Source organism: Macrotis lagotis, chromosome 5 (assembly GCF_037893015.1).
Source record: "Macrotis lagotis isolate mMagLag1 chromosome 5, bilby.v1.9.chrom.fasta, whole genome shotgun sequence".
In the NCBI taxonomy this organism is placed as follows: Eukaryota; Metazoa; Chordata; class Mammalia; order Peramelemorphia; family Peramelidae; genus Macrotis; species Macrotis lagotis.
In genome coordinates, this window is record NC_133662.1 from 161,490,100 (window position 1) to 161,501,905 (window position 11,806).

Here is an 11,806-nt window from a genome sequence, read left to right on the forward strand (position 1 = left end):
CCAATGAAGCAAGAGTAGCATGTATCCTTAGGGAAATTTCAGAGAAAATTACTAAGTGTCCTAGTCTTATCTGTATTCCTAGAATGGATGATCATTTTGCATATCAGAATTGCTATGGACTTTCACCATATTTTCCTCTGACTTGGTCCTGCTCAGACATAGCACACCATCTTTTGAGTAATAAGTGAAAGAAGAAGAAGCTGTAATTAGGAAAATTTGGGTTCAAATTTTATCTTCTATAAACTAATTATGAGCAAGTCAACACTTAACTTTTCAGTGCCCCTAGGCAACTCTCTTAGACAATTTGAATCACATCTAGAAGCATAACCTTGCCAGTTATAGGAGAGAAAAGGAGCCAGCTGAGTTCCACATCCATCTTATTTTATGAAATCTGACTATGACTTTACATGTTTTATCACTCCAAACACTAGTGTAAACAAAGGAATCTGAGTCAGTAAAATCCAAGAAACAGAAAAGGAATTATGTAAGTAAGCTGGCCATTTATGTTTTAATAGCCAGGATAAAAGTAGTCAGCAGCTATCAAATTTTCAAATAAAGAGAAGTTGGAAGGATAACTTATATGTTTGGATCAAAACAAAAATGATTACTGACATTTTGTTGAAGCATTTTAAGCTTTGTGAAGGACTTTATAATTCTTAATTCAATTGCACAACAATCCTGTAGGTAATACAGATGTTATTTCCAATTTATAGATACTGAAACTAAGGCTCAGAGGAAGAATTAATTACGTTTTCTAGTCAAATAAGTAAGTCAGTGACAAGTCACATCTTCTAATTCCAATTAAGGTACTCTACCTACATTATTACCACATTGCCTCCCCATAATAAATCCAAAATGTTATTGGATAATAGTCTGAATCTAAGATTAAATCAGATAGGAATAAATGTCAAGTCCACTCAGTTTTTTAAGCTACACATAGTATCATTGTTTAGTGAATAGAGTACTGAAAATGAATCATAGTAATCCTGGCAGTGGAACTTGGTCAAATCACCCATCTGGTTTCTGTACTTCAGTTTATTTATTCATCTGTAAAGTGAAAGGGTTGGTCTCAGTGGCTTGAAGTTTCCTTCCATTATTATGTGGGAAGTGGCTATCCCAAAAGCTAATATGAATTTAGATCCTAAGTGGTATAGAGTCTATTCTGCCTTGCATGTCAGTCCACATTTATAGTATTGTATTTAATTCTAGCTACTCTTTCTAAAGATAATTTTTGACAATCTGCAGTATATCCAGGGAATGACAACCAGGATCATCAGAGAATTCAAAAACATGTATATGAGGAAGGGAATAGATACTTTTTGGCAGGGATATGGAGGAAATAGCTATTATGGTGATAGGTGCTAGAGTGGGCATAGGCAGATGATAGTCCTTGAGGAGAAACCAAGTTTCCCATAAAAGTTAATTTTAATCTCTTTGACTTCAGAGGCCAGAATTAATAATAATTGCTGAAAGTTGCACTAAAAACAAATTCTGTTCAATTTCAGGTAGAACTTGATAACAAAAGTTTGAAATCAGAGTGAGCTGTCCAGTAGACAGTTAACTTCCTGTCCACTGGAGGGATTCAATCAAAACCTAGATGATCTCTTTTCAGAGATTTTGTACAATGAATTCACTTATCAAATAAATAATTGGATGAGATGATCTATCTCTAGTTTATTTCCATCTCTGAAATTCCATAACGGTGATACCCATTTTTATTTTTTATTCATTTTATTTGAGAATAGATTTTTTCTGTTTCCATAAATAGACTTATGTACTACAAATTTCCCCCCCTTAAAGTATTTCCCATAAACAAGTGGGTACAGCAAAGACAATGTAGTGTAATAATAGCTCATTGGACTTCACATTAAGTTAAGACCCATAGCAATGTCATGTATCTGAAATTAATTTAGAAAAAAAGATTTTGCAAAATTAAAAATGGAAGAATTTCATTTTAATTTGAAATTCCATTTTAATTTAAACTAGATTTTATACATCTTTTTGTTGTTGCTCAAGTGTTTAGTAGTTAAAAATATTGGTGCATAATCTTAAAATGAATTCTATTTTATTATAATATATTTGCAGTTTAATTTTAGAAATTGACAGCAATATATCCATTGAGCACTAGTATTGACTAATTGGAGTTACAGCATTTAGAAAATATTTTCATTCTTGATTTACCCTGTCTTATGAAAATCTGATTACCAGAAATTCAGACTTAAGAAAATGAAAAAGAAAGAACTTGGATCATCTTCTTGTCACTTGAAACTGATTATAAATGTTGGGATATGCTCTTTATCATTCAATCTAATGTATTGAATTATACATTCAATGATATTGAATGTATATCATTCTATAACTGTTTATACCCTCCCTAATTTACTTTCTAAACTTGTACTCACTACACTAAATTAACACTTCAGAAAAATCCTCTGGTTTTGTAGTTGACACTGGGAGGTCAGCCTTATTCCCTATTGACCTTGAATGCACAGTCAGGTTTCCAAAACACGCTAAAGTATAGACTTGTTCTCACCTTTTAAGAAAGGAATGCTAGGGGGAAGCTAGGTGGTGCAGTGGATAGACCACTGGCCCTGGAGTCAGGAGTACCTGAGTTCAAATCCAGCCTCAGACACTTAATTGCCTGTGTGGCCTTGGGCAAACTACTTAACCCCATTGCCTTGCAAAAAAACAAAAAGCTAACTATAAGAAAGAAATGCTAAGGCATTGCTATGTAAATACACCATGCTTTTAATATTGAGAAGATTTTGCTTTGATATTGCTAAGGGAAATATATATATATATATATATATATATATATATATATATATATATATAGCATCCTAGTCTATTTTTTCACTGTACATTTAAGGTGATCTCCTATTTGTATTTATAAGTTCCTTACAAGTTCCATAATGAAAATGATGATTACTTGAAGAATTAGGAATGTTTGTATTCTGAATAAAAGTTTAAATCTCTAATATATTTGATGTCAAAGACCAGGTAGCAGGTGAATAAGCAATAAAATAATAAAAACTTAGAGCTCGAAAAATATAATTTAGAAATGAAATTATTTCTCAGTATTACACAATGAACTATAATAAAATCCCAAAAGTTCACAGTTGGAAATCACCTCAGAAGCCATATATATATACCATTCCATGTTGAAAATCAATAATGCTCTTTAAAACTTCCAAATTAACGTCCTTCTTTGGTATAAACAAGGCTCAGATATTTGATTCTCAATGTTCTTATCTAATACTTTGTCACCTCACACAGTGGAAGAACAGTATTTGTATGTTGTTTGTAATTTAAGCTGAATCTAAGTATACATATTTATTTAGAAAGTTTTATTTCCTTTTTGAACATGATTTTAAAAATTGTTGGCTGCAACTTTGTCTGTATACAGAGGATAAAATGTAGTGTTTAAATGTAAATTCAGTTTTATAATGAAATTCAATGGGAAAAAGATGATTCAACTTAGAGAAATATACTTTATTACCAGCTTTTTAGAAATGCATTTTTAAAATAAAGTTTTGTTCATCCAATTCATTAATTAGTATGTACTTACAAAATCTGTTTGTAAATTTTAGCAAATATTATTGTAAAGCCAAGTTGAAACTATACCATAATGCTTTTTGGAATTATTTTATTTTTCACTTAAGGGGTTTTCATTTACCTTTCAATGATTCTATTTTGGTTTCAAAGGAAATGTTAGGTGAACTTTTCACTCCAGTAGAAACACCTGAAGCACCAAACAGGGGATTTTTTAAAGGCTTGTTTGGAGGCGGTGCACAGTCCCTTGACAGAGAAGAACTCTGTAAGTTAATTTATTTTTATTTTAGAAAAATATATTATCACCAAAAGGAAATATTTAAGCTATGTAAAATTTTATTGAATGTATGAAATCTCCAGGAATATAGAAACAATAGTCCTTCTGTACTCTACCCTGATTAAATCATTTCTGGTATGTTGTGTTCAGTTTGAAGGTCTGCAATTGAAGAAAGAAATTTTTTTCCTAATTTCAAGTCTTCTACCTCATCTGCTTCTATCCTCTGGCATATGTCAGAAAACATTTCAATTGTTTTCCACCTAGAGCCCCTCAGATAATCAATTATATGGCTATCATATCCTTCTTCAGACTTCTTTTCTTCAGGATAAATGTACTGTTCTTTCAGAATAGCCTCATTAAAGAGTCAAAGCCCTTGACTATCCTGGATATCCTTTGAATATCCTCTAGTTTATTATGAATTGATATATTTGACTGAAAATAAAGGGAGTGAAATCATCATCAGAGAAATGGTACAACAAAATAAAATTGTGCTGTTTCTATATTTTTCTATTTATACATTTATTAAGGAAATTTTTGAATTTTGTATACTTTATTATTATCAAAGGGTCTTTTTCAGTATACTTGTTTCAAAATATCTTCTAGTATAATTTTGTCAGTGTAATAGATTTACATGAATATTATAAAAAGTATCAGTAGACTATTCACATATTTCATGATAAATATAAATACTAAGTTTTTAAAAAAATGTTAACACCCATATATAAATGAATAGTTTGGAATTTTGAATGACAAGAAAATTTTCTTTTTTTTGTATTATTATTATTATCTTATCAATGAATACATCCAGTTGGAGAATCAGCATCTGGAAAGGCATCCAGGAGTCTTGCTCAACACATTCCTGGTCCTGGTGGGATTGAAGGTGTTAAAGGAGCAGCATCTGGTGTAGTTGGTGAACTGGCTCGAGCCAGGTTGGCACTGGATGAAAGAGGACAGAAACTTGGTGATCTTGAAGAAAGGACAGCTGCCATGATGTCAAGTGCAGATTCATTTTCCAAACATGCTCATGAGGTATGCCTTGCAAAAATATACTACTAAAAGAAAAACTCCAGAAATGAGGCTTTTTCTGTTCCATAATATAACAAATTACTGTTTTCTCAAATAAAAAGTCATAGACTGTAGATATCAGGAAATCCTAGCTTATTTCATGCCTAGCCCAACACACCAATAGCATGAAATAAAAATAAACACTCAGAACCTAAGTTTCTTCAGCTGTAAAGTCAGAATAGTTTGCTAAATAATCTATAAAAGAGCCCTTCCATATCCATTATTCTAAGTCTCCATGATTCTTATACTCTTTCATATGGTAGTAGATGGTATTTTGGTAGCTCATGTCTATAAACTCTTATATTTTAGAATTTAATTAGGCTCAATATTGTATTAACAAAACATGTAAAAGTTTAAACAAATACTTTAAGAGCTTGTTCTATAATTTCAACTTTCAGTATTACAGATTACACTCCATTCATGCCCTCTTATCCTATGCAGCTTTTGACCATGTCTTCCTATAAATCTTTTTTTGGGCCTTTCCACACTCTCAACATTACATAGATATCAGAGACCATGAAGCTGTCCATAAATTATCATTTTCTCTTATTGCATAAGCGGTTCACCTTTTCTCAATGTTCATTTTTCCTGAGTGTGATTCAAAATAAATAAAAATACAATGAAACATGTATAATATTAATATGTGGTTCTCTAAGTCAATACACAACTCACAAGGAACCTTATGCATGGTTTAGTGGATCCTGCATCTATTTCAATTTGACACCACTGCTTTCAATCATTTTTGCCCTTTGCTATTATATTTATCTACTTGAGAAGTAGAGCTAATATTTATTGGATTAGGCAGTTTCTAGGCTTTTGTTTCTGATCTCTGTGCTGTACAGACTAATTTAGATCAATTAAGATTACTTAGGAAATGATAATAGTCTGCAACAATGTCTTTTGTGAATTTCTCATTTTCTAGCATCAGTGCAGTTTTCAAACATGTTAATTTAGAGTTGCCTTATGTGCATGTCACATAAAGAAATATATCCAAAATAAATAGCTAACAGCAATTTTTCTTAAGAGATTTTTTCCTGCCTTTATTTCTCTATAATTTCATAACCTGTAAGTAAACTTAGTGGTATAGATGAATTTAAAAACTTTGAAACTATATCAGAAATAGTGTCTGACTACAGAGTATCAAGACTTCTTGATCCCTACTCTTTCAGTCATCTCATCATCATCAGTAGAACTTATCATACCACCTCATATAAAAGGATGCAATACAAATTTTGTTGGACAAATCAATTAGCAAAAACTTCTTAGGCATTGACTATGAACTAGGCATTGTATAAGGTCCTGGGGATACGATAACAAAAATGATACAATCACTGCCTTCAAGAAGTTCTTGATTATGGGTATGGGGAAGGTTCAGGGGTGGGTGGACTATGCATAAATAAATGCCTACAAAACAGATACAAAATCAATACTATGTAATGGAGCTAATGAATAAATAACAATAGGCATTTATGGACTACTTACTCTATGGAGGATATTATTGTAGTTGTTAATGCAAAACAGCTTACTTTTCTGGTATTTATCCCTAATTCCCATAAACTGTTATTCTTCATCTCAGGAATACTTACAGACTTGTTACAGTTTTATTTCTTCAGAATCAGGAATTTCTATTAATATTCCCATGTTTTACTCAGGCTGGTGTTCATTTACCCCCTACAGCCATTAGGAGTTTAGGGTTAGTTCCAAATAGTTCTGATTCTTAACATTGATGTTTTAGATTTCTGTGATACGAAAACTCCTTCAAGGAGGCTGGGGGAGGGTAGGTAGGTTTTGAATTACTGGTTATTGCTTTTTCCAATTTTATAACCTTTTTTAGAGACTTAGAGGCCATCTTTAATTGTATAATTTCTGTTGAAAACCCCCTCTATTTTTTGAGTATTTCTTCAATTAGCTAATTAGCCAAATAGAATTAGAGCTCTAATTCTAGAACACCTCATGATATCCCTGCCCTGGAGTCTTCTCACCTTTACTTTTATTAGAAGGCAAAAGTTAAAGAAAATCCAAGCAAGATCTCATTCTTCCTGAGCTTCAAGAACCTGATATTTTCCTCCAAATCAAGCTGGCCACCTTGCTTATATATCAATTAAGCTAACTACCTCTTTCCTCCTTTAAGGCATAGGTTGGTTTCAAAGTGAATTTGCATCAAATTCTAAAAAAATAAACTGTCTGACAAGTATTCTAGCAGTTTTAGTACATTCTCAGGCCTACTTCTTAGATAAGTTTATCTTTGATTCTTCTAAATGGGAATGAAATAGCCTTAAAATATTTGTATAATAGTTTTTATTACCTTTTTTTGATACTTTAAACTTCTAGTGATAGTGTCACTAACAAAAATGAAATATAATTAGAAATTTTTATTACTGTTTTGTACATACATATTATTTTCTCTTTTTTTCTCTTTAGATGATGTTGAAATACAAAGATAAGAAATGGTACCAGTTTTGAAAGTTAGGATCCAGTTATGTCCAACTTCATCTGGAAGAGGGGGAAACATCCCTTTTTTCTTTCCATTAATTTCTTTAAGAAAGAATTGAAGGGGAATTCATCACCGAATACTGTTCTTTCCTAGCACAATCATGCACTGTTTTTACCTCAGTCATGTGGCTTTATCTGAGGAGTGTTGTGTTTAAAATGCAAGCATACACACAACTGGAGTATCTGTATGTGTCCAGCCATGAATTAACAGCTTGAGAACCGAGCAGGTCACATAGGAGACTTGAAGAGGAAAAGAGAAAATTGGCACAAAATGACAGCGGCTGTATTGGTTCAGTCTTTGACAAAAACTCACACACCTCAGAGTTTTGTGCTCCTCTCTCAGCTCTCAGTGCCGAGTTTCTTTGAAGGAGAGGCCATCAATCAGGGGTTCTGAAAACAGAACAGTAGTATTTGCATCATTGAACTGAACTATTAACAGCTGTCATGAACTTCACCTCCCCATAAATGGGTTGGTCATTATCAACAGTGAAGAAGAATTAAACTGTTTGCTACCATCTGTTGAGACAAAGTTAAAGTATTGGCTATTGATAATGAAAACATACATTGATGACCTGTTTGGGCTATTCTTGGATCTCTTTTGTTGTATTCCTGTATTCAATCATACTATGTCAAATACAAAATAAGATGAATCGCTTTTCATTGAAAAGTGTAAAGAACATGAATGAACTGCTCATATTTCTGGAAATTTCTTTGTAAAAGGCTATGCAGTGTGAAAAGTGAAAAACCTCCATTGTGGTGAGGAGAATACTTCAATGTCTGTAGTTTTTGTTCTCATTAACTCAGCTAATGGTAGTTTTTGACCAAAAAAGTTATTGGTTAAATTTGTAAAAAATGTTAAAATTGGCTAAGGTTTTAATTTATGCTTGAATTTTTTATAAAATGTTTAACCAAATGTACCTTTGCATCTATTCATTAAAATTGCTAACATGGTTTCATTATTTCAGTAAAATGTGCAGCTCCATAATTAGGGGGAAAAGACCCTTTATTTGCTACCAGTACACTCAGGTGATGAGCCAGTTAAAACTTACTGCACATATTATCACATGGAAAATACCTAGTGTCAATAATTAACTCTTTATGAATCTATCCAATGACCTATTTTCTGTAGAATTAATATATTATAAATCTGTACATGTCCTTTCAAAATTTTAATGAGCCAAAAGAGAAGAAAATGTACATTTTGGTAACTAAATTATTATTTCCAGTACTAGGTCTAATACCAAATGAGACCAGCAATGAAAAATTAAGTACTGGTTTCTCAGTGAAATGTTAAGGACAGGAACAAAATGACTGATTAGATTTGGAAGCAATCTCACATTATTAATTCATACTTAATACAGTGAGATTCTCAACTGTTCTGTTAAAGAAGTAAACAAGAAGTGCATAATAGGAGCACTGAAATTAATGTTCATGAAATTAAAATATTTTGTTCTGCAAGTAATGATTGTCTTGTTTATTCTTTAAGGAATAGCAGAGCACAAATTGATGATACATCGAAGTGATTTTTTTTTCCTACTATAGGCCCATTAAGGCATACTTAAAACATCTTAACTGGATAATGATTAATATACATCTTTTTTTTTTCCTCTTTAACCATTTCATAATGAAACTTTTGTGTTTACATCTCATAAAAAGTGCACTACTGGACAAAAGTGTTTACATTCAGGATGGTTTTAAATATTGTTTGATAAAAGACAATATAAAAGAGATGATTCAAACCAGTTCAAAAACAGCAGTAGCCTTTTTTCTGCAGAAAGCTTTTTGGAATTTGAATGGAGCTCTGGTGAATAACTTGTTATTCTATTTAATATTATCCCTATGAGGAAACTATAATAATTAATATTTGCTTTATTTGATCATATTCTTATATACGATGTTCAAGGTTATGAAAGAGATTTAGTATCTCTGTGAAAAATGCAGTTCAATGTATGCCATGGAAAAATTTAACAATAGATTTGAAAAAGTTGACAAAAGCATTAAGAAAAATATTTTTTTAGTTCCCACATATGTGGATTAATAATGCCAGCTATTTTAATATGCCACATAATTACTTTATATGCCAATTATTTCATTTGTCAGTTCACCTATCATATGTAAAATGAACTAATATTTAATTATTTGATTTTAAAATGAAGGAAATTTATTTAATTTTACATGACCTCAAATGGATGTTGGCTTCCTTTTCTTCCTCAAATGATCTGTCATTTGACAGATGATAAACTAAAATTCATTCTAAGAAAGTTAAATGCATTTTTAAGCATGATATTGGATTTTTTTTCAGGGATCCACTTAATTAAATTTTTGGTGGAGAGACAACCTATCATAAGGATCACAATTTCTTAACAAATATCCTACAAAATTTGGTTCTAATTCTCCTTAATCTTCAATGAAACAGTTGCAGTAATAATTCCTTAATAAATATCCTATAGAAGTTTATCTTAAAAGGTGAAACTACTTATGTTTTTTAAAAATATGTAAAAAGTTACCAGCAAAGCCAAGACCATAAAAATACATGGAGTAGGTACAACAACAAAACATTGGTAATGCAAAGAATCAAAATAATGAAAATGTTTAATGTTCTTCTTTCTTACCTTTCTTAATATTATTCTTTATCTTATCTGTCCTAACTTTCAAATCACTGAAGCATTCTTTAGTTAATAGATTAAAAAACAAATAGTTTCTATATGTACTTCATGCCCAATTCATATCATTTTTCTAAATGAAGATTTATTCATATATATATATATATGTATATGTATGTGTGTGTGTGTGTGTGTGTATACATACACACACATGCTTGGAAAGGAATTTGAAACTGCTTTCTTGTATTTGCTGATATTTAAAAAATTCTGTGTAGTGTGTTTTTATGTTGTTAGGAGAAGGGGTATCATCCCCCAGAATTAGGTCATAGAAAAATAATTTAGTGTTTTTGGGAGGAATGACTAAAGGTACATTGGAGCTTTTGTAGATTTCTCTTAATTTCTTTCTTGATGGAAATATAAAAACCTGCTTCTGTTTATTTGTTATATGTAACTTATTACATTTAATTGCATTCAGTGCTTTCATTTGAAACTTTTATTTCTGCCAAATTGTAGATTCTTCTAAATATTACTTGATGTAAATATGTGTGTTTCCAACAAGTCTGAAAGTGTTCCATATGTTTATATCAGGGGTGGGATGGGGAGGAGAAGGGTGTTAATTTGGACAATATTATAGATTTCAAAGTTTTACCCCAATTTGTTTTGTATTTTCATTTGTCTTTGCTTAAAACACTTTTCAAATGACAAATTAGAAAGCTTATATCCAAAAGTTTTTTGTGTTTTGGGTGTTTTTTGTTGTTTTTTTCTGCTGATAGACTTAGACTTTTTGTTTGCTTAATAAAAAGCACTGATATTACATGAATTTAAACTTGAATTTTTTTCTCCATTTTTTTAAACAATGAAACTTTTTATTATTTCATTTTTCCACATTTCCTAGTTTAAATGAAATAGCACCTGGGTACAAACACACCAAAATCATACCTATACAGATAAGCCTTCATTTGAAAATTAGATGATTACAAATTTAAAAACCTTTGAGAGAAAGCTTTTCAAGGATAAAAAAAAAATTGGACCAGTTGCTGTGTTACCTGCATTCTTTGTCTGAAATTATTGTAACACTTTCAGATTTGTTTCAAGATCATTCAATAATAATGTTATATTTATACATACTGCTAAAGAATATACTTTTAGTTTTCAAAAGAAATTTTTATATATGTACACTTTAATTTAAGAAAAGATGAACTTGTTAAGTTTAAGTCAGAGTACTTAAAAAGTATGTATATTATCCATACAAAAGTTAAGTTTTACACTTATAATAAGAAATATATTAGTATCTCATATCGAGATACAAGTAATTAAAAATCTAACATATTTCACTAGAAACCTTTCACACACTTGGCAGGATAATATCATAGGTCTTGTAACCCCTCTTTTCAACATTCTCAATTATTATATTTGGGGAAGGAATACCCATAAACATTTAATTGCAAAATCTTTCTCAATAGCTGCAGTTTGCTGATGGATGCCTACCGTAACTTTTGTTTTAAAATATAAATATATATATATATAATATATAAATAGTTTTTCAGGTATTTTCTTCAGCATTTTTAAAATAAATTTCCAAAAATTAAACAGAGTTTATGTATTTTTGTCAATGAAAAGGTTTCTTTTATAGTTGATAGAATGTGTTTTTTCAGTTTGATATTTAGTAATCAGTATTACTGTGGAAGTTTTTTTCCACTTTTGATTTTGAAAAGCATAGCAGTTTTTTTTAATCTAAATGTTTATTTATTCACCTGGGTTGAAATTTATTACCCATATGTTAAAATTGTTGGATATTTTAGAATTTGAAATTGGG

At 30.7% G+C, this 11,806-nt stretch overlaps 1 protein-coding gene across 2 annotated transcripts in view; it reads left to right on the top strand.

Moving 5' to 3' along the window:
* Positions 1–11,598, top strand: part of STXBP5 (syntaxin binding protein 5) — a 195,148-nt gene extending 183,550 nt beyond the window's left edge. For both annotated transcript variants that reach the window (XM_074187788.1, XM_074187789.1), the window contains 3 exons: positions 3,706–3,817; positions 4,638–4,858; positions 7,316–11,598. In XM_074187788.1, coding sequence (XP_074043889.1) covers positions 3,706–3,817; positions 4,638–4,858; positions 7,316–7,357 — 375 coding nt within the window. In that variant the 3' untranslated portion in view covers positions 7,358–11,598. The remainder of the gene's footprint in view (positions 1–3,705; positions 3,818–4,637; positions 4,859–7,315) is intronic.
* The last annotated feature ends 208 nt before the right edge of the window (positions 11,599–11,806 follow it).